This window comes from Primulina tabacum, chromosome 15 (genome assembly GCF_025594145.1).
Source record: "Primulina tabacum isolate GXHZ01 chromosome 15, ASM2559414v2, whole genome shotgun sequence".
Taxonomy (NCBI): Eukaryota; Viridiplantae; Streptophyta; class Magnoliopsida; order Lamiales; family Gesneriaceae; genus Primulina; species Primulina tabacum.
This window is the reverse complement of record NC_134564.1, coordinates 7,786,845-7,809,909: the sequence shown is the minus strand read 5'-3', so window position 1 is coordinate 7,809,909 and position 23,065 is coordinate 7,786,845. Positions and strand designations below refer to the sequence as shown.

Here is a 23,065-nt window from a genome sequence, read left to right as displayed (position 1 = left end):
ACTTTTATTGAGAATCAAGCATTCAAATTTGAAATATCTAAACTGAATAATTCAATCAGTCGAGCACACTTACAAAGAAATGTATCTGATCATCAATGATCATTTAATGCTAGGCCATTAAGGTATTCAAAATCATTGTATCTAAATAGAAATTTGTAAATTGTCTATTATCACTTGAGATATATTAGAAGTTTCAGTTTGACAGTGTTTAAGTTCAAACTGAATTGGGATTTTACAAATTACTTATACTATTCAAAGTCTTCTAGTGTGAGCCTTCCAAAAGGAAGAATGGATGACATAAGAGCTTGAGTCTCTGAACATCCAGAAACATACATGTGCATTTTCAACTTTCAGTTTACTTAGTCAATCTTGTTTGTGATTTGTTCTAATATGTAAGTTTGCCTTCTTTCCACGCTTTTATGTTAGTCAACTGATATTGACATTCGAGAATATATAATTTAGTTGTCAACCTGGCTAAATTAAATAAAATAAATAAAACTGTATCAAGTGTTTATTCAACCCCTTTTTAAATACTTCAGTTGATCTTATCAAATAGCTTTACTAAATTAAAATACCGTTTGGTGTGAAAGATGAGTCTTAGTCAATTATACATCTTTGTTCGTTGGGTTGTTCAATCACAGGTTTGTTATGTTTTAGATAAAAATTCGAACAAATTATATTTTATCGGTTTTACAAAATTTTAAACCAACCCAAATCATAAGATGTTATAACGAAACCAACCCAAACCATGAATTTCGGTTTAGTAAGGTATGGTCTGACTTGGATGACTAGTTTTAAGTTTCAGAGTTAATTAATGCATGAAATATTGTAATTTGGAAAAAAAAATTACAATTGAAACTTGATAGAAATCGAGTGTATATTTTGTTTATAAAAGTTGAGTGGATATTTTACTTGGTCGTGAACTAGAATGATTATAAGTAAAAATATATATTAAAATATTTATGCAGGTTACAAAATTTCACAGCTTATAGAAAAGCTTAAACTTTTGAAGTTGCTAGTTATTTTTATTGGGGATAAAATTAGCAATACATAAATTCTCAATATAAATGATTTATTCCAAAGTTCATTACTAACAAAATACAAATTAAAATCGAATAAATATAACTATATTCAAGAAAAATCACACTAAATTAATAAAATTTATTACATGATTTTTATATTAATATAATCAGTTTGGATTGATTTATTTTTATCCAAAAATTGCACCGAATTAATTTTTGCTGTTTGGCTGATTTTGAAACCAATCCAAACTGTACAACGGAAAATTGATCCAAGTCATGCGTTTTGATTTGGTTTTAGAGTTCGACTCGGTATGGTTCTTTTTCTGAACTCTATTTGTTTCAATAAGATTTGACTTAAATTCAACGAATGATCATAGTTAAAAATTATCATGTTATACATATACATCATCTTTGTATCATAAATCATTCATCATCTCGTCTCACATGTCGATTTGTAAGAATTAGGTCAAAAACTGCTTAGTTCACATAATGACATGCTGGATTTCCTAAGCATCACAATTTCTATACATACGACTAGACACTTACAAAGATGATGTAGAATCTAGCTATAAATGACTGGCAGATACCACTTTACAGATCACGAAATGCGGAAAAAGCTAGTAACTACTGTTAGCAGTTTCCCAGTTCAAAGGGAACAAGAAAATTATAGTCTAACGAAAAAAGGGCCCGCTGCTCGGTCAGTAGAGAATATTCAAGTCTAAAGCATCGGCATAACAGAAACTCGGGTATACATTATTTCCCTCACCACATTTCTGACAAACCAGTCAAAACAAGAACAACATTGGCCTTGAATTGGACATGTGTGTCGACTCTCAAAGTGGTCACAGCTTAAAGGCCGTGTACGTACTGGGTATACTTCGTTCTGCCGGTGCTCAAGTCCAACAGTAGCTAAAATCGTGTGTGTAGAGGTCCTTGCAATGTCCTTGAAGCTTCTGTAGCCTGCATTGAAACAAAGTAGCGATCCCAAGTGAACAAAAAGCATAAGGCTAGCAGTTCCTAAACTATCTGAGGTAACTGGGAGAATATCCAAACTGAACCTCTTCCATGAGAATATATGAGCTATCGATGCAAGATATCTGACTAAAGATCATTGAGATAGAATCATTTATAATGTAAAACGAGATCATTTATAATGTTAAACGAGATCATAACCACACCTCATCACAGTTTAATTCTAAAGAACATGTAAGGCATCCTTTCTTCGGATATTCAGGCTTTATTTGACACAAAATAGAGTAATGGAAGAGATATATCGTTTAGCCCCTGTTCTTAAGACTTTTCGGTAACTTTTATATACGTTTAATTTATGGTTGCCAGAAAACTTTCAGGAATGCAGCTTATGCGTACAGGCTTAATTTGACATACCTATTTCCATATCTCTGGACAAGCTCTTTAAATGACTTTTAACCATTGTCTGAACTTGTTCCTTCTCTTGAGGTGAGTGGCTCATCTCTATACTTTGACATGCTGATAAGCTAGTATCAGGGCCCCGGGCCAACCGGCTACTAGAAGGATGGAATTGCTGATTACTCAAACCCCGACCAATCATAAGGTTGATCCCAATAAACTCATTACAGGGCAGTCCATTAAGTGAGTGATCCCTGGATGCAGAAGCTTCATTGTCAAGTATTTGTCCCCTCACATTGCTTAATCTTGGAGAAAGGGCTTCCCTATTATTAAGAAAGGTGTTTGAACGGTTGGGTATTCTTCCCTGGTGATAAACATTTTGCTGTTCAATTCTTGCTGGAGAAACAGTCTGTTGAGGTTCCATTACCCCTTTTTGACCAATTTGAGAGCCAAAAAGATTGCTACTTGCTGGAGTAACAGTCTGTTTAGGTGCCATTACCTCTTTTTGACCAATTTGAGAGCCGAAAAGACTGCTACCTGATACTTGGGCGACATCACTACTCCTATCTGAGTGTCTACTTCTGTGATTACGAAGTTGATGTATCTGTCTCTGTATTCGTCGTCTTTCATAAAGAGTAAACGCCACTGACCCAGATGAAGGGGAGTCAGCCTGAAAATCTCCAATAGAATGCCTAGGAGATGAAGAGTGTCCAGTTATTTGAGTCAATGGTGTGTCAGGCATATAAAACTCATTGAGATTAAAAGTTTCAAGGACAGGGACGCCAGGAGATGAAACAACAGCCAGATTGTGATCTGCTCGATGATCAGAGGTTGGATTCACAGTTTGTGCATTTGAAGAACCAAGAATGGTTGGCTTACAGCCATCACAGTACCAATTTACTTCAGGTACTTCATGCCCAAGACCGACACAATATGTGTGTGCAGGTGAATCACAAAGATCGCAGAGAAGCATAAGTGCATCATCCCCGTCTTGTTGGCATTCCGTACAAAGAACATTCTCATACGGATCAAGATAGCCCCTGAGCTCCTCCTCCGATGGTTGATAAACCTGTATCCGACAGAATTAAAAATAATGTGGTCGAAGAAAAATTACAGAGATCTATCAATGACAATAAATCCACGCCTGAGCTAATTTAAGATCATACCTGATCTCGCTCAGGAACAGGAGTAGCCGCATTCCCCAAATTAAATTTACCATCAATTCGTGCAGTTCTACTGATTGTTGCAAACCGTTGCTTACAGAGGGGGCAACGAGATTCCACCATTGACCACTCCATTATGCAAGCAAAGCAAAAGTAGTGACTGCAACAATTTAATATTCCTCTGACTGTTCTCTTCCCCTCCTCAGATAGGCAAATCCCACAGACCTGTTTCCCTGCCTCAATCGTCATCTCTTCCAACTTTTCCTTGCCCTTCTTTCCTGGAAGTTTTCTTTGAGATGGCGCAACTTCTTCATCACGAACAACCTCCGAGACATTGTTATCCCTCAGACTAGAGGTCCTCATTCTGCAAAATTCAGCAGTCTCTCTAACTTGTTGTCTTTCCTCTTCAGAGATAGTGTAGTCTTGATCACTCGACCCTGAACACAAGAAATCTGAATCAGAATCCACGCTTGACTTCTTCCTCCTTCCCCTGACCTGTTTAATGACCCTTTCCTCGTTCTGTGAAATCCGATTCTGATTTCTAAACTCCTTATCAGGATCAGGTCTATCACATCTTCTAATGACTTGTTGAGTTCTCGGTTTTCTTCTCATGGTCCTTTTAACCACTTTAGAATTTCTCTTCCTCTTTTGCCCTTTCGCAATCTGAGCAGCAGCTTTCCTGTTAAGCCTGGTCACCCTGTTCCTCTTTGTGACAAGCAATCCTTTGTCATCGTCTGGTGCAAATTCTTCATTAATGTTGTAATCATAATCATCATCTCCTTTCTCTTCTCGATACAAAACTCTTCTTCTCTTTTTATGCTTCTCAATATAATCTGCATATTTTTCTGCAGATGAAACCCGAGTTTTATTTCTTGGTTTTTCTTGTCCTTGCCAAAGTTGTATGTCATCACCACCATCTTCTTCTACATCTTGTGATAACCTACTTTTCTTTCTCCGTTTAGCACCATTGAAATTTTCATCTTCTTGGCTTTCTTCTTCACTACAAACAGCCTTTTTCTTTCTTGGCTTAACAATTCCATTATTATTTCTCCCTTGAAAACCCTTTCTCCCTCTAGGTCTAGAAACTTTCCTAATCTTCTTTTTTCCCAAATCCTCCTCAAGTTCACAATCATCTTCTTCCTCCTCCTCACATTCCCCTGAACTTTCTCCTGATTCATCCTCAGAAAAAATCGAATGATTTCCATCGTCTGATTCATCAAGCCCTTCTTCTTCACCCACCATGTAATCTTCATCTGATTCATCGGAACCTTTTTTCTTTACCCAAACCTTCTTCCTGGACCTACATCTGTAGGCAATCTTGCCCCTCCTTGTCATCTTCTATGCACCAACTAAATCAAACGATGTGATTATAAAACTACTTTAAGGAATAAGCTACAGAACAAAAGCGGAATAAAGCTTAAACAGAGAAACCAACATCCAATCCCCATTCTCTCTCTGCTGCAAGCTCTATACATATATTTGTATCCCATTAAAACATTCATAACTGCATAAGTCATACCTCAGACACAACTTTGAAATATATTTGATACCAACCAATCCCCAAAATCTATTTACCGTACACCATGAGCTGGAATCTAGTTGATCTACAATAAACATCAGGATCCATGTTCACTTGCATCTAAAACAAACTCAAATCGAGAAATCAAGGTTCCAAAATGATTTCACGGATTCCACTTAAAACTCAATCAAATAAAATAAATCACAAACATTAAAAACCCATTAAAGCCCTCCTGGTCCTACCATGCTCCTTTTCGCAAACAACTAAACAAAAAACAAGTGACAAAGGCTGAACGATCGCCATAACAATAAGAACAGCAGAAAACACCTGCAACGAGAACAAAAAAGGCTAATACAGATAATATCTCTATAGCATGAAAGAGGGAGAAGAGAGGAAGTTTGATGTTTGCTACCTGCGACAGGAAAGAGGAAACTAGAATTAAATGGATTTCAACGAACTTTTGCTACGATTTCCAAAACTTCGATTCATGGGTACCGACCTATACACAGAAGTTTAGCCCACTTTCTTTTATTGATATTTACGGAATAATCTTATCCAATTTTAATTTTAAAATACAATTTTTTTTAGTGTATTCGAATATTTTCAAATATACATGAGTATGTTATTTTTTCAACGTACTCTCTTTTATGGATATTTGCGGATAATTTTGGTCAACTTTGATTTTGCAATATAACTTTTTTCAAGTATATTTCAGTTTTTTCAAAGATATTAGATGATCATTTTAAAAAAAAAATGTTTGATCAAAACTATTTTGCTAATTGTGTTCTTTTTATCCATTAGGATCTATCGAGCATGTAAAACTTGAATTTTGGAAGCAAAATTAATAAATAAATATAGAGTATGTCTCTTGTGAGACGATCTCATAAATCTTTATTATTGAGACAGGTCAACCCTACCGATATTCACAATAAGAAGTAATATTCTTAGCATAAAAAGTAATACTTTTTCATGGATAACCCAAATAAGATATATGTCTCACAAAATACAACCAATGAGACCGTCTCACACGAGTTTTTGCCATAAATATAATAGTTTAATTTGCAAACGAAACCGTATTTTGTATCTCTCTGTTATGTGTTCAAGCATTTTGTTCAAGCATTTTTTACATTAATCCTTCAAGGTTACTTTTGCCCTACTTGAGAAGAAGGTGGATGTTGTTGGGACATCGTTTTTTCGCACCCAAGACACAGCGGAAGTTTAAAAATTTTGTTCTTGGGCGACTAATTGGGTCCACGATCACTATTAGTCTTTTCCACTCTCCTTCCTTATTTAGCAATCATGCCAACTTCCATTTCTTCCATCCTATGGAATCAGCTCATAAACTCCTTTATAAGCTTCTTGTTTGATCTCCATCAAACTATAGTCGCCAAATTCCAACTCCTTGAAATTTGACTATCTCAACGGGAACACAGAATCCGATGCTTGTGTGACCCTCAATGGTTTAGGGATACAGCTAGCCGTGGGTTCACATCTCCATGTGATTCAGAATAACATTTATTCTTATTCGGGTTTACCCTAGTTAACCCAATTCTTTTCATCAACTCTTTGATCAAGAATATCAGAACTCATTTCTGATTGCACCCATCGGATCATGGTAAGAGCGTCTAGTAGCATCGCCCCATGATCCCCTAGGTATCACTGATAGTGCCTGCAAGAACCTTTAGTAATGGTTAGCGTACAGTACGGTCCTTTCAACACATATATCCCGATCGAATCTGCAACCATTGGTATATCGAGAGTTGCATATGAATTCGATAACGATGCGATTTATCTTTGAGTACTAATAGTTGCATGGTATGTGAAACTAGAAAAACACCTTTCCCTAAGGCACATTTCTTGCTCTGGCCAGAGACTCCTTGCGCTATTAACTCATCAGATCACATAGGATATCTTCACCCGTAGGCGAACGATGAATCCTCGACTACAATGCATTTGCTCCTACGTATTTCGAAACTACACCCAACCTCGTCACCTGATGACCCTCGATGGAGTCGGTAAACGGATCAAAGTGCATGATAGTACGTATAGCCCCTACATTGTCCCGAGTCAAAGGACTATGGTGTACAACCATAACTGCGGACTATTCCACTCGATAAGTGGGAACCACTTGGATAGTCCGAGGGAGGGTTGTTCAGTGCATCATCATATGATCACCCATCTGTGTGAATGGACATCTCCATGCCCTTGCCAATGAAACATGGCGTTTACACCACAGATGCTAGTCTCGAGCTCGAGCGACCTTTATCCTTGTTTTAGGCGGCTGAATCGACTAGGAACCTGTTTAGAATATACGGTACGCTTCCTAATAAGTTTCATGATCTTTCGTTGAGACACAGACCTCATGGTACCTATTGTTTATTTAAGGACTTTATCTATGCAGCTTGCATGGGTATACAGATAAAGTATAATGTCATAATCGAATAAAATCGTAAAATATTATTAAAATAAAGATTGTTTTACATTAGAGTCAATAAAGCCCAAGCCACAAGTTGGTTTGCCGGACACCTACTCTAACAGATTTGGCAAATATTTGGGAGTAAATAAAGGTGTGTATTTGTAGACCTAAATTGTAATATTTTGAATTTTGATAATTTAAATAGTCATGATTTTTATTTTTGTTAGAGCATTGCAACATATTAATAATATAAAGTGTTGCGTTATTCGACTAGAAAAGACTTATTTTTACTACTAAGAGCATCTCCAACCCCTGCACCAAAAATGACGTTTCACGCCATTTTTGAAGCAGAGGTCTTCTCCAACTGGAGCTGCACAAATTCCTTTTTTTTTGTTTTTTAGTTATAAATATTATTTATATAATAATATGATATTATTATAATAATTTTATTAATTATATATATTTAAATAATTGTATAATATTTATTGTATTATTTTAATAATTAGATATTTAAAATAATAGATTTTAAAATACTTTTATAATTAAATATCTAACACACAAATTTATTGAATAATATTTAAACATTCAAGCACACAGTTGAAATAAAAATACGAATTTTAATTCAGATAATTTAAATGCAAATATAATAAAACGTAAATATTTTAATAATATTATTGCAATTATTATTATATAATATTAATTATATCAAATATAATTATAATTATATCACAAAATTTAAAATATACAAATACAATAACTAATAAGAAAAAAAATTAAATAAATCAAATAAAAAAGAATATTCCGATAAATTTTTTTTTGAGTAAGATTTGAAAAAGATGGGTTGAAGATGAATATTGTATTTGGTGCAAAAACTGCACTATTTTAAAATAGAGTTTCTTTAAAATAGAGTTTTGGGTTAGAGATGACTTAAATAACCGGTAAAACCGGGAATACACCAGGACAATTTTGTTATCCGGAAGATGCCAATTTACGAAACATTTTGGGATTTTATCCCAAAGTTACTTTAGTAGTAGAAGATAATGTAGACGTATGTTTTTTGAAAGGACAGTTGGCAAGCATTCAGGTGGGCAATAGCGGGCGCCTGATATTCAGGATGTGATCGACAAGTAAGCCAAGCGCTCGTTTCAGAGTTGTGGGAGGGTGGCGGAGCCACGGCACGCCACGCCACGCCACGTCACCCTCGCGCTTGCTTGTATTTTACTATATCAAGACAAAACTTGCCAACAAATACGTCTCGCCTGGTCGTTACGCTCATCGTCCTCTATTTTAGTTTTGTTCCCGGTTCAATACCTTAATTTCCAACTAGATTTAAATATTGGAACAATGTATAATATAGTCTATATATAAGCTTTATTAACGGAACTTGAGTATAGACCCGAGACTTGTTTATCTCAGAGAAAGAAATTGCAAAGAAACAACTAAATCTACCTAAATAAATTAGAAAAACTACTCGCAATCAGCGGGACTCGAACATGATACCAACAAATCTAAGAATCTCAATCTTAACCACACATCCCGATTTAAAAGAGTGAAGAACAATTATATCTAACAGCTTCGTCAACATTATGATATGCAATATGAATACATGAACAATTTCCAAAAATATAATGACCGCCTTATGAGAGGTTTCTATTTTATTTTTATTTTTTCCGAAAGCAATTCAAATTCATTACTAAACTTTAATCATACAAGTTAACATAAAAACTTTTATGAGACAGATCTTCGATCTGAATCGATTCAAAAGGATATATTTTTTTTCTCAAATCACTTTTCACTTAAAAGCATATAATTTTTTTTTGTTATTTATGCTATGGAAAAAATATTATGTAATAAATGATGCATTAAGTGAAAAAAAAATAATATTTTTTATTATTTTTCATAACATATATGAATTGAGTCGATCACGGATATATATCAGTTTAATTGTTGCGTATGAGACTTACTCCAAATTTGCACACTTATTTAAGTTATATACTAATACATTGTATCTGTTAATATTTCAAATTAAATCCTGTATGTACGCTTATCATCAAATTTGGTCTTCTATCTACATTTTGAATTTAAATAATGTGCTGGTTTTCTTCTTAACAATTCACCCTATTTAACAAAAGATGACTTATTACGGACGTTTAAACCAGGACATGGATGAATTACATTATTTAGGTCAATAAAAAATTAATGATGATAAATAATGTTAGAATTATTTGGTTTTAATTATTCGATGACCAAAAATATGATTGTAATGAAATTATATTTATTCTTGATCATCATGAAAAAAAATATTATTATTTGACAACATACATGTCAATATTAATATATATTTAATTAAATTCACACAATTGAATATTTTAATAATAATAAATATCTTGAACAACGTAGTCAAAGTTATGTAAAAATAAAATATTTGATCCTACTATGATTTAAAGGACGTCAAAATTAGACACAAACTCATATTTCCTTGCACAAAAAAAAAAAAAATAAAAAAAAACAAAACAAAAAGAAAAAAAAAGAAAAGAAGCAAGGTAAATCGTCTTGGCTCTTCGCTCAGTGGCATAATCATATTTTCTGTGATGGGAGGCTAGGAATTCGAATCCTAGAGAGAACGAAAGCATCCCTCCCCAATAATAATAATAATAATAATAATAATAATAGTAGTAGTAATAATAACAAACAAATAAACGTAATTCTATATATTGGCTGAACATGCCATAGTACACAAAGGCCTTTTCATCCACAATGTGCTTGAGGGCCTCTGCACGCATTTAAAAAAAAAAAAACAGGTTTGTGACGGTTAAATTCGTCGCTAAAACCACAACTAATTTTGTTAGTGACAGTTTTTACTATTGTTGCTATATCAGTCGTCGTTGACCATTAACGATGGTTTATAATTTTAGCGACAGTTGGAGACATTTCGTCGCTAATTTAATTATTTTAAATAATATTTTTGAAATTATAATATTAAAATTTTAAATAATGAATACATTTTTTTATATTTATAATTATATGTATCAAAATATATATTTTAAAATTTTTATAATTTTTTTGAATATTTATCAAACATAATAAATTAAACTAAAATTGATCCAAAAAAGTACGTTAAACTAATATTTATCCAACTGAATCCGAATGATATTTTATATAAATGTAATAGCCAAGCCTGGTGAACGGTACGGTTTAAGATTTCGTATGATTATTGACTATTTGTTTAAGTTTAAGTATATTTTTGATGTTAAGAGTTGCGATTTATAGTTTATAGTATTGTTGGTTATACTTGATGTGTAGTTATGTCATAGCATCGTTGCGGTTTAATTCATGGTAATTTGTATGTTGAGCCAATTGGTATGAGGCCAATTGGGGTGTTTAGACTAGATATAGAGGTTCAACTTTCTTGTTGGGAGTGTTGCCGAATTATGATGAGAAGCGACGTTGTGATTCGATTTTGTTGCATAGAGCTTATTGTTGGCTTCAGGTGACAGTGCACCCGTGGTCAGATAGCCACCGCACCCACGGTATTTGGACAGTGGGGTGACCGCACCCGCGACAGAAAGAACACCGCTCCTGCGGTGTCATGGCAGAGCCTTCAGCGCACCCGCGGTCATTTGAGCAGCGCACCCGCGGTCGCTTGTTTCAGAATTTTAGATGTTTTCCAGTAAGCTCAGCGCACCCGCGGTGCAAGGCCTAGCGCACCCGCGGTAGATGAACAGTGAAAGCGTGTTTTCGAGATTTAAGTGTTATAAATACAAGAGTTGGCTTCATTTTCCTCATTTCTTCTCCTCTATTCTCGGTTCTTAGCTCCAAGGTGAACTAGGGTTCTTATTTTCTTCATTTTGTGCCTTTTGATTCAAGCTTCTTATTTGGGTATTTGAAAGAGAACAAGGTTATTTTGAGTTCAAGAAGGTAAGGTAAGCTTGTGGCTTTGGTTATTCTTGGATTTTGATGTTGGGAGATTATGGGTTTGTTGATGGTGTGGATTTTATGGATTTAATGGTATGGGTTTGTGATTATTGAGATGTTGATGGTTCATTTTATGGTTTATTGTTGTAGGAAGTGTACCAAGAGATTAGAATCAAGGTTTCAATTGGTTGTAAGTGGAATTCATTTCCTTGTGCTCACATGATAATATATGTATTGTGTTTCAATGGCTTTAACATGTTATTCCCTTCCATTTGATTCATGTTATGTATTAATACACTTTGTTGTATATTAGAGGCATTTTTATGTCTCAATTATGTCAAAGGGAATACAAAAGAAAAGAGTATGCAAAGTGTTTGATTTAATGCCCAAAAGAGAGTTTAAATGATTTATTGGATTGATAGATACATAGTCAGAGATTGCATGCAATTAGTTGATCAACGACCATAGGCTTATATCCCAACAGAGTATCGATTTATATCGATGGGATATAGGTACAGAGACAGAGATACTATTTAGATATCAATCCATCAGAGAAAAGAGAAATATCATCGTTATTGTTATTCATGCTATGATATTTATGTTTCAGAGTTGATGGTATTTAATGTTTTCAAAGCGATGTTTTACAGAGTATGATATGTATCCATTGTTATGTAAGAGTTCCACTTGCTGAGTTTTATACTCATTTCAGTTATTCATGTGATGCAGATAAGAGAGACGGGCCAGGACGTTGATTGGAGCCGAGGTCATATGCATAGAAGAGGGAAGGAGCTATTTTGCTAGCATTTTGGACATGATCACAAAAATGATATTTTGTATTTTGTTGCATCATTTTATTGATCATGTATATACTTTTGATTATATATTGAAATGTATTTTAAATCCTTCTTTCTGTTAAGAAAATTTTAAATTCCGCTGCTATTTTATTGAAATCAGTCAGAGGTGTTACAATAAAAAAATCAAATTCGACTGATATTTAAAATAAAATGTACAATAAATATCATCAACAAAATATAATAAAATCCTACGGTGCCTCTGTCTCGTCATTGTCGTAACCGTTGTGATCGTTGCCATCACCATCCTCGTGTCCGTCATCGTCGTCGTCTTAGCCCATGTCATGTGATGACCCGATATATTGTTGTGAGTAACTGCGTTTATATAAGGATCTATACTCGTGGGATGGTTTGGAGACAAAGCGGCCGCTGTGTGATCCTAGTGCTGTGAAGCGCCCGTTGTGTGATGCTCTTGTTGTGAAGCGGCCGCTGTGGTAGGAGCTGCATGGGTGGAAGGCACTGTCGTATGGCTGCATAGATGCTCCTTGAGACGTGCCAGCGACCAGTAGACATACTTGCTCTTCCAAAGAGGACATTCGAGTCCTCGACAACTCGTTCTCCTTCTTGGACTTGTGGAACTCCATCTTTCTTACGTCAGACCATGCATTTGTTGCTGCTAAATCCTCCCTCAAATTTTGGGTCTCCTATCTCATGGCTGCCATAGAACCCCCAACGCTACTAGAACCTCCACGTTGACGTGGAGCCATCTCCTCAGGATAAATCGTGGAAGCCATGGATCCACAACCAGTTAAGCTTGACCCTACCAGTAATGTCACTGCCTGAATCCACTTATTTTCTGACACGTGGCATTTTTTTTAAAAAAAAATTCTGAATCCCCGTTAGTTGTAGGTCTCTTAACCCAACTATAGTTTGACCAAAGATATAAGGATCAAAAGTTTTCAATTGTCTCACAAAAGTTTCCATAGCTATCGTTCTCTTGTGACAGAGCTTCCACCCAGTGCCGATGAACGACGTAGTTCCACCGCTGCCGTTCAAGATTCTTGTAGTATCCCAACCTTTTATCCTTCTATTGTCAATAATGTTATTCTTTGGTTTGGTGTTTTGAATATGTGGTTATTGTTATGGTTCTTGTGTATAGTTGTTGGAAGGGTTGGTATGTCATATTATGGCATCAATATGGTTATTGTATATTCATGGTTTATTATTGTATAGTATTGTAATGGTTATTTCACATGGTAATGGTGGTTTATAATGGCATTGTTAGTTGTATGGTTGTTTTTAAGGAGTTAGTTATAATTGTGAAGGTATAATGGTGGGATTTGGATTGATGGTTCTGATGGTTGAGATTATGTGGGACGATTATTGCTTGTTGTTATGTTCATTGGAATGGTAAAAGTATGATTATTGTTTTGGTGTTATGTTTCATAGTTAGTGATGGTTTTATGGAGGGGGATGAATTTTTGTTGTGATGGTTTATATAGATGATTTGAACATGTATTTGGATGGTTTTTTGCATTGGTATTGTATAGAATTGGAAGAGGAAGTTTATGGTTCAAGTGTATCCTAGGTGAGCTTGTGATTGATGGTGTGGTGCAGGAGCAGCGCTGGAGGATTGGCGTTGCAGCGCTGATGATATGCTTGAGCTGTAGGAGGCAGCGCCTGCAGCGTCGTGGCGCTGCCAGGGCCAAAGCCCAAGCACCGCGGCACTGCCTGCAACCGCCGAGAAAAGGGCACCGCAGCGCCAAGGAGGAGGCACTGCGGCGCTACACAGGGCAAAAGTGCTACTCGGGAAACACGATTTTGGGCGAAAGAAGGGCTTATTAATACCATGTCTAGAGGCTTCTAATCATTTCTTATCCTTCTTCCTTATCATCTATTGGTCCAAGCTTCTTCTTCAACAAGGTTTTCTCTCCTTCATCTTTCCACTTCAAGTTCAAGGGTCCTAGTAGATTTCTTAGTTCCTCCTACTTAAATTTCAAAACTCCAAGTTAAGAACTCTATATTTTTGGGTTTAGTGGGTTTGATGAGTTGAAGGTATAAGTTGGTTTTGTTGATTCCTATGATCAATGGTGATGATTAATGGTTGATTATATGTATTTTATTGTATGAATCCCTTCAAGGTCATCTTAGCAACCATTTGCTTCTTGGGTTGTAAGTAAAGGCTTTCTTCTTTGCTCACATGATATATATATATGTACAAAGGCCATGTTTATTGATGCCTAGCTCCTTCCATTAATATATTCTTGATATATGTGTTGTTATATATTCATTGATCAAGTAATACCATTGAATTCATTGATAAAGGAGCTAGTAATTCATTGTTGCCTACCACGTGTTTGTTAAATTGTCTAAATGAAGTTTCTATGATTGAAGTAAAGAATTGATAGTAGTTATATGCATGTTATTGGTCAATTTCATGATAAATGTGTATCTCTCACATTTTTAATATGTATATCAAAGATGTACATATTACATAGTCCCCGTTACAGATTTATTAAGGGTCTATGTCAGGTCACAGATCACAGGTCATAGGACTATCAATTTCTTTTTTTAATCAATATCATGAAACACCATCTATTATGCCTTGTTATCTATTGTTAATTGAAGATGATATTATATAGCTTTCATTGCCATAGCCATATTATTCAAGCCCAAGCCTATTTATATTTATTTGTTGTTCTTCGCTTTCTACTTACTGGGTTATAAACTTATTCCAGTTAATATCATGTGATGCAGGTGATAAAAAAGAGTGAATGTATTGTTAGAGGTGGAAGAAGTCATATGGCAAGGAAAGGGGAAAACTTTTGGCATGTAATACTTATTTTTGTTTTGTGAAACATTGGTAGTCATATGTAACATGTACTTTGAAAGAATGAGTCACATGTATTTTTTTATTATACGAGTTATTTTTCCCTTTAAAATAAAATGCTTCCGCACTCGTTATTTTTTTAAAATTAAATGTCATGGGAGAGGGGTGTATCAATTCTCATTTTTTACAGTAAGAAATGGGTTCTCATTTGAAAGTAAAACACCTCTATTTTTTTTTGCAGTGATTTTTTTGTTTTGACATTTCTGGCTGTCAGATTTCAAAGCTATTGTAGATCTAAACATTAAGATTGAAATTTCTCCTCAAGGCAACATCAATTTTTGAGTAGCTGCGAGTCATGGTTCATGGCACCTGGTCAAAATATTTCTTCTAAATTCTCAAATCCTCGATATTTCTCCTCATTAGATATGGTTCTATTTTTAGCTCTAATTGCGTTAAATCAAATTGTTTAGAGGTTGATATGCAGCTCTCGATTTTACAGCAGAAAGATGGTTGTTGAAAAGCTACCTGGTCATTTTGTATCATAATGGTTTAAAATATTGCAAGATAGATGTTCGAGTGAATGTATTCCAAAAGAACCGGAATATCTACCTTATACTTGTGTAAATGTTAGATAAACACGTTACTTTTATTATTTCATAACGTGATTTAACGAATGTTAATCTCTTTGGTGTTCTTGCAGGATTTTTTTATCAACAATAATTGTGGTTCGCTAGACCAGTTTGGTGCATTTCATTCAATCAAGGCTAATCCCAAAAAAGTTCGTGTGAATCTTCCAGTTCAATCTCACAAAGAAAATATAAGAAATTTGAAAATGGATGAGATAAAACAAAAGTTACAACATCTGAGATTGAGTGACGATGGTCGGTGTTAGTTAGAAATGGTAATGCTAGACGAGTTTAGTGCATTTAGTTAGTTTGAAAACTTTAGGTGATCGCACATATTGTACTAGAAGATGTTATATATATTGTTCTTTAATGTATCGTTTTCTTTTGAATTCGATGTTTATATATAATTTTTGTTTGGTGAAATTATATTTTTTGTCTCCGAATGTGTTGGTTCTTTTTATTTCAATGGTATACTTATGTGAGTGATCAATACTGAATTTGATATATGCTTTAGATGACGAAATTTTTTTCTTTTTTTTCTTTGGACTTGTAAAAGATCAGTCTGTTGGAGATCGATATATAGTTTAGAGGGAGGGTGAATAAACTCTTTTCTTTGTTGATTGATTTTGCAAAGGGTGCTAGAATCCTGTAAAAGATTATAGCTTATCTTGTTCAAGAGTAAGTTCAGCAGATCACAATAATAAGTGCGGAAACGATCCGATGGAGTGCGGTGAAACACAATAAAACAGTAGACAGTAGAACAATGGTTGTTTTTGGAAGTTTGAAGATAAAAGCTTCTACGTCTCCCCTTTTTCTGTTTCCGGTATCACTAAAAGACTTTGGATATTACAGTATAACACTTGTATACACCCACTTCAGTATCGGCTTACCATTGGCCTACTGAAACTCTTAGTTACACAACTCAGTAATAAAACGAATTCAACAAGGTACTGAAAAAGACTCTTTTCCAGTTTACAAACTCTTCTCAAAGATGTAGTAAAGTGTTAAGCTAGAAGAGATTTACAAAACAGCAGCACAATATGATCTCAGAAGATCGGATATTGATAATAAAGCGTGTGCTGCTTTCTATATGTTGAGCTTTGAAGATAAGTAATTGATGATAGCTCAAACTCATGTTGGAGTAATCGTTGTGTCGATAAAGATAATAGTGTTGTCTTCTATATAGGATTGAACCTAATATATATAGAAAACTAAAGTCCAACGTATATATTCAGAGACGGCTTCTTAGACTTCTGAGCAAGATCAGCTTTAGTACCTAAAATGAGTCCTGCAGAAAGCTACGAAACAATCAGTCTTGTTTCATACCAAAACTGGTAAGGAGCGTTAAATGTCTTTGTTCAGCATTAATGATGCAATAAATACTCGTACTAGATAAAGTAACGGTAACATTTGATATCGTAACGATCAAGTAAAAGTCGCTAAGTTCTGATCTTGTATAAGCCGAGTTCTTCTTCTGTTTATCTAAGTTGATAAGTACTCGAAGAGTACTTCTTTGTTAAAGCGATACGAGAACTTCTACTTTTATACTATCTTTTGGTTTTACTAACGCGATCTACTGGTTTTGACTCTCATCACCACAATTAAATTAAGTCTATCAATTTCCTCCTTTGCGTTGATGCCAAAACCTAGAAGTTAGTATGATGAAAAGAAGCAATTTATATCAAAAAGACAGATAGCAATTTAACCAAATAGTTGATAAGAAAATAAGCATTTAAACAGAGTTCAAAAGAGAGTTCAATGTTCAATCATCAGTTCCAATGTCTCTGAACATTGTATCCTCGTCCTGAGGATCTTGGCTTCTGAAAGCAAGATGTCCTCCAGTTCTCCCTTCTACTGTCCTTCGTTCTATACTACCTACTGATTCCCCCTTTTTGGCATCAATGGGAGTGAGTAATTCATCCACTCGTCTAGTAAGAGTGATAATGCTATCATTCATCATTTCCAAAAATGGAGCTTGATTCGAAACCCGATCATTAAGAGCTTGAAAAGATTGAGATTGGGACTCAATCTTGGTATCGATGGATTCAAGTTTCAAATCAGTAGCTTCAACTTTAGTTGAGATTGAGCGAAGAGACGTCTCATCAGCAGACACAGTTTGAATGACATCAGATTGACCAAGAACGATGTTAGCGTGACTAGTCAAAACATTCTTCTTGAAAAGGCTGGATTCAACTTCAAGCTTAGCCAACGATTCTTCCGTGTTAAAGACATATTTCGTTACGCGTTCTAGGAAGAATTTGGTGGCTTCGACTTCACCAGCATGTTCATAGGATAAATTCTTGACGATCTCTGAAAGTCTGTCAATATTTCGTCTCAGTATATTAATCTCAGATTCAATATTAAAGTGCTCTTCGTCTGGGGATGGACTTCTTGCAAGATATCGTTCTGTGATTTCAGCAAGATGAGCAATATGAGCGATGTGAGTTGGTGAATCAGTAGGAAGAACAATCAAGGCAGTAAAGGAGACAGGGTCTATCGGAGCAGTAGTAACAGCTGTAGATTGTTCAGCAGAAGATCCTTCAGCAGCAGATGGTTCAGGAACTGCTCTTTCTTCTGGTTGCGCGGCTTCCATGGCCTCCAGTTGCTCAGCGGCTGGAATGGGTTCATATTAAACATTCAGGATAGCTACCATTACCGCTTGATGTTCAGCAGAGAAAATCTCCAAATTTGGCAGTGATTGAGATGGGACAGCATCCGATTCTGCCATGGGTTGTTGTGCTAGTTGAGCTTCCGGTTGGACCATATCATCAGCCTGAGCTGATTCTGGTGCAGTAGAGACAATAAGAGCAATAGATTGAATGACTTCATCCACTGAAGCCAATTCACGAACAGATAGAAGAGATGAAGATTGAGTAGGCTCCTTCGGAGATGCAGGAGTACTGAAAGGGGGAGCTATAGTTCTTTCCTCAATTGGCTTATTCTGAGTAAAATTGGGAACGAAGCCTACAAGATATTGAACAGGTTCTCCAAATGCTTGTTCTTGAGCAAGAAGTTGCTCATTCATTAATCTCAATCTCTCGGTCAAAATTTGGATCACATTCTGATCCTGAGCAGCACTCGGAATCATTGAGTCGAAATTAGACTTAGAGTTTATTCCAGCTTCTTACACTTCAGCTGCTCAAGAATGTAACTTCGTCGTCTCATTGCTTCAATCACATTTTCAGTCTTGGCGAGATCAAACACCTTGTTTTCATTCTTCACCATTTTTTCGTATGAGCCTGGTGTTTTAAAATATGTGATAGGATGGAAAACTCGAACCTTATGCCAATCATCAAAGAAAGTCATTCCTTCATTAGCTTATTTCTCAATCTTCTCCAAGTGAAAGATCTATACCAGTTAAAACGGATGATTTGGCGCCGTGAAATTGTGATTCTGCAATGAGTTTCCCTTTGCCTTTATCTGAAGATGAGGCAGGCATCACGGGTCTAAAAGCAGAAGACCCTGCAGTAGATTCACGAATAACGACTCCAGACGAGGGTCTGAAAGTCAGAGCAGTAGACGAGGTGGTGGCAGAAGAAGTGGTTGCTGGCTTAGTGATAGGTTCTGGTTTAGAAGAGGTGGCTTCAGGAAATACTTGTCTCAAGGGGACAGTGTCTAAATCAGCAAGGGCTGTTGTTTTCTTGATGCGGAGCACCGTGCGAGCCTTCTTCTTGCTAGGGGTGGCAGAGATAGATGCTAGGGTAGGAGTAGCAGACTCCTCAGATACTGTTTTATCAGAATCAGTGGAGATAACTACTCTTTTTCTCTTGATCTTCTTTTGAGGTCCTTGAACCTCAGTCTGAGCATCTCCAACCTCCATTTTTAGAGCAATAAATTCCGCCACAGTTGGCTTTGGTCTCAAGGCGAGCATATTATCAGCATCTGCCATTGTCAGAAAAGAAGCGTCATGTTCAGAAGTTAAAGGAAAACCAGCATCCTTTAGCATTGTGCTGATCTGCACAGCAAAACCTAGAACCCTTCCTGACAATCATATCCTTCATGATTTTGAACAGGAAACGGCTCCATTCCACCTTGAAATCAGAAGTGATAGCTATCATCACTTGAACCTTTTCCTTGGTCAACTTATCAAATGTTCCAATTTTGACCAAAAGTGCCTTTGTGACAGTATCAACAAGCACTTGATATTCCATTTTCAGAAGCTTCTTGAAACAGGAGGGAGATAGATCCTCTCCAGAAGCTGAGAAGGTGAGAAGGGCAGTAGACATTTCCTCCTTAGTGATGCCAAAAAATTCAGAGAAACCTGAAAACGGTAGAGAGAACGTCGATCCCAGAAGTGCAGCATCGATGGAGATGGATGCACCTCCTTGAGAGTAAATGATTTTCCCTTCCTCTACGGTTGCCTTGGCGTAGAAATCTAAGAGAGTAGTTTTGTAGATGACAGCAGGTGTTTCCAAAAACTCTCTGAGACCAGATTTTTCGATGGCTTGAAACATCCTCACAAGATTATCGTCCTTGATTGTCAAGACTGATGCAAAGTTAACTTGATATGCATTGAGTTTGTATGCTCCAGCCATTTCTACAAATAGAATGAGTTCGAAGTAGATTCTTGATAAAAGAGATGAGTGCAAGAGAAATCATTAGCTAATAAGCAAAAGTCTGGAAACGTAAAATTGAAATGAGATGGAAGAGGCGTTATGATAATATCTACTAGAAGTTATGAAGTACTGAAATATTTTCAGCATCTTGATAAAAACCAATAGACACATTGTTTTATCGAAAAGACAAACCTTCTTCTGCTTCTGATAAAGCACGGAAAAGAAAAAGATAAAATAAAATAATATCCCCCCTCAATTAATGTAACTAATAAATGCAACGATACGAGATCTGAGGGAATGATAGATGTCTCTTGATATTCGTGCATGATGTGAACAGCTGTACGTCTCTTTAGCTTCCCCGAGGCTCTATATAAGTACCTGCAAGCTCACAAACTAAGTTATGTACACGAATAACAAATCACAACAAATGGATGATGCAAAAATTCTCTCGGAGTCTTCTCCAGAGTCTGATTCAGCAGAAGAGTTGCAAGGTCAATTTCCATCTTCTCGTAAGATGATGTATGAAGACATCCTTTTTCAAGATATGAAGACTTGGAAGAAATTCCTTGACCTATAATCTGAACAATTAGTTAGATTGTTCTAAATTAGAAGGATTAAGCTGCGAAATCATCCTTTTTACAAACCATGATCATGCAAAGCGAGGGGATTCCAACAGATCTTAGTTAGGTTCCTGCTGAAGTACTTCCAACTGCTGATATCAACAAATGTAATAGATAGGGCAATGTAATGCATCTTGTTTTATGAATAAAATATTCCATGTTGTCATATCTCTATTTATTTATTGCTTTTTACTCAATGCAAATAAATAAAAAGAAAGGATGAGAAAAACTTAGTCTGAATAAGTTAAGGCCAGATGACTCTTTGTCTTCCTCATGTCCCTTCAAGTCTTGTCTATAAATTAAGATCATTTTTCCTTGTAATGACATTTGAACTCCAATGGATTGTGAATGCAGCACACATGTTCCTCATCCTTCATGGACGCCTCAAAATATTCAGGGATTAAAAGAGGACGCTGAAGAATGCATCTTTAGAAAGGTTATGTCCGTTTGGATTACTGCTCACTGCATTCAGTCAATCAATGATGGAGAGTTTCCTGCTTCTGCTAAGCAAAGATCACTTGCAAGGAAGCTCAAGAGGCGTGCACTTGTTGATCAAATATCCGAGTTGGTCAAGGATGATGTGCTGAGCCACATGATGATTTTGAAGGAATGGCACTTGCTTCAGAGGATGGAAAATGCCCAAGCCTTCAAGAATATTAGGAGTCATGACTTGAATAATTGGTTGATGTTGTGGCAAGATGTCGTAAGCAGTAGTCTAAGTAGTGTTGTATGGCATCGATTTTATTCTCTATAAAATATCAGTAGTTGCTCCAAATTGTCTCTTTTCCTTATAAACACATTGATATTAGATGAGTAACAAATAACTGATAATAATTAACAAACTGATAGCAACAATATACTCAAGTTAAATCAATTAAACCAAGAACATTGCGAAAATAAGAAAACTTATTCTCAGGCAGAGGCTTTGTAAAGATGTCTGCTGCTTGTTGATCAGTATAAACGTATTCCAGACGAATGTCCTTCTTCTGCACATGATATCCAATGAAATGATGTCTGATATCTATGTGCTTTGTTCTGGAATGAAGTACTGAATTTTTTGTGATTGCTGTAGCACTGGTATTGTCACAGAAGATAGGTGATTCAGAAGCTTGAACTCAAAAATCTTTAAGTTGTTGTTGCATACACAATATTTGAGATAAGCAGCTTCCAGCAGCAAGATAATCTACTTCTGCAATAGACGTAGCTATGGAAGTATGCTTTTTACTAAACCAGGAGATTAACCTATCACCAAGAAATTGACAAACTTGTGCTTTTCCTGTCCAATTTGCAGCCTACATAATCAGCATCTGAATATCCAATAAGATTGAAAGATGAATCATTAGGATACCATAAGCCGACATTTTGAGTGCCCTTCAAATATTTCAATATGCGCTTAGTAGCAATGTAATATGACTGCTTAGGGTTAGATTGAAATCTTGCACAAATGCAAACTGCAAACATAATATCAGGTCTACTGACAATAAGATATAACAGTGAGCCAATAAGGACCACGATACTGAGTTACCTCTACTGAAATTCCATTTTCATCATTGTCATGTTTAGTAGATGAGCTCATAGGAGTAGAAGCAGCAGAAGCATGTTTCCATGCCAAACTTTTTCAGTAGTTCCTTAGTATACTTAGCCTGATTTATGAAGATTTCAGTATCAAGTTGCTTGATCTGCAGTCCTAGGAAGAATGTTAATTCTCCCATCATGCTCATTTCAAATTGTTCCTGCATTAATTTAGAAAACTTTGCACACAATTTGGGGTTAGTTAACCCAAAGATAATGTCATCAACATAAATCTGTACTAACATGATGTGTTTATTCTTGACTAAAGTGAACAAAGTTTTGTCTACTGTGCCGATTGTAAAATCATGATTGACTAGAAATTGTGAGAGCGTGTCATACCAAGCTCGAGATGCCTGTTTTAAACCATACAGGGCTTTGTGTAATTTAAATACATGATTCGGTAAGAAATGGTCGATAAAACCTGGAGGTTGTTCAACGTAGACCTCTTCTTGCAGTAGACCATTTAGGAAGGCGCTTTAACGTCCATCTGATAAACTTTGATGTTTTTGAAAGCAGCAAATGCTAAAAATATTCTGATCGCTTCAAGCCTTGCTACTGGTGCATAGGTTTCATCATAGTCTATTCCTTCTTCTAGTCTGAAACATTGAGCTACCAGTCTTGCTTTATTTCTGACCACAATGCCTTCTTCATTTGGTTTGTTTCTAAA

At 35.8% G+C, this 23,065-nt stretch overlaps 1 protein-coding gene across 3 annotated transcripts; it reads right to left on the bottom strand.

Moving 5' to 3' along the window:
• Positions 1-1,460: 1,460 nt before the first annotated feature.
• On the bottom strand, positions 1,461-5,615 carry LOC142526496 (uncharacterized). Of its 3 annotated transcripts, XM_075630940.1 has the most exons (5): positions 5,485-5,615; positions 5,315-5,399; positions 3,557-4,902; positions 2,409-3,459; positions 1,461-1,982 (listed from the first exon to the last, which is right to left on the bottom strand). In XM_075630940.1, exons 3-5 carry the CDS (start codon positions 4,886-4,888, stop codon positions 1,741-1,743), a joined length of 2,625 nt encoding a protein of 874 aa, XP_075487055.1. In that variant the 5' UTR covers positions 4,889-4,902; positions 5,315-5,399; positions 5,485-5,615; the 3' UTR covers positions 1,461-1,740. The 3 variants fall into 3 exon arrangements, with proteins under 3 accessions (XP_075487055.1, XP_075487054.1, XP_075487056.1); XM_075630939.1 differs by lacking the exon at positions 5,315-5,399; XM_075630941.1 differs by lacking the exon at positions 5,315-5,399 and having other exon boundaries at positions 5,492-5,581.
• Between the last annotated feature and the right edge of the window lie 17,450 nt (positions 5,616-23,065).

Excerpts from the sequence above, each read along its gene's own strand:
- LOC142526496 (XM_075630940.1), bottom strand. The coding sequence starts at position 4,888 with ATGACAAGGAGGGGCAAGATTGCCTACAGATGTAGGTCCAGGAAGAAG. Across the intron at positions 3,460-3,556 it reads CTGTTCCTGAGCGAGATCAG|GTTTATCAACCATCGGAGGA; the intron begins GTATGATCTTAA and ends TGTCGGATACAG. Across the intron at positions 1,983-2,408 it reads GTCCAGAGATATGGAAATAG|GCTACAGAAGCTTCAAGGAC; the intron begins GTATGTCAAATT and ends GTTTCAATGCAG.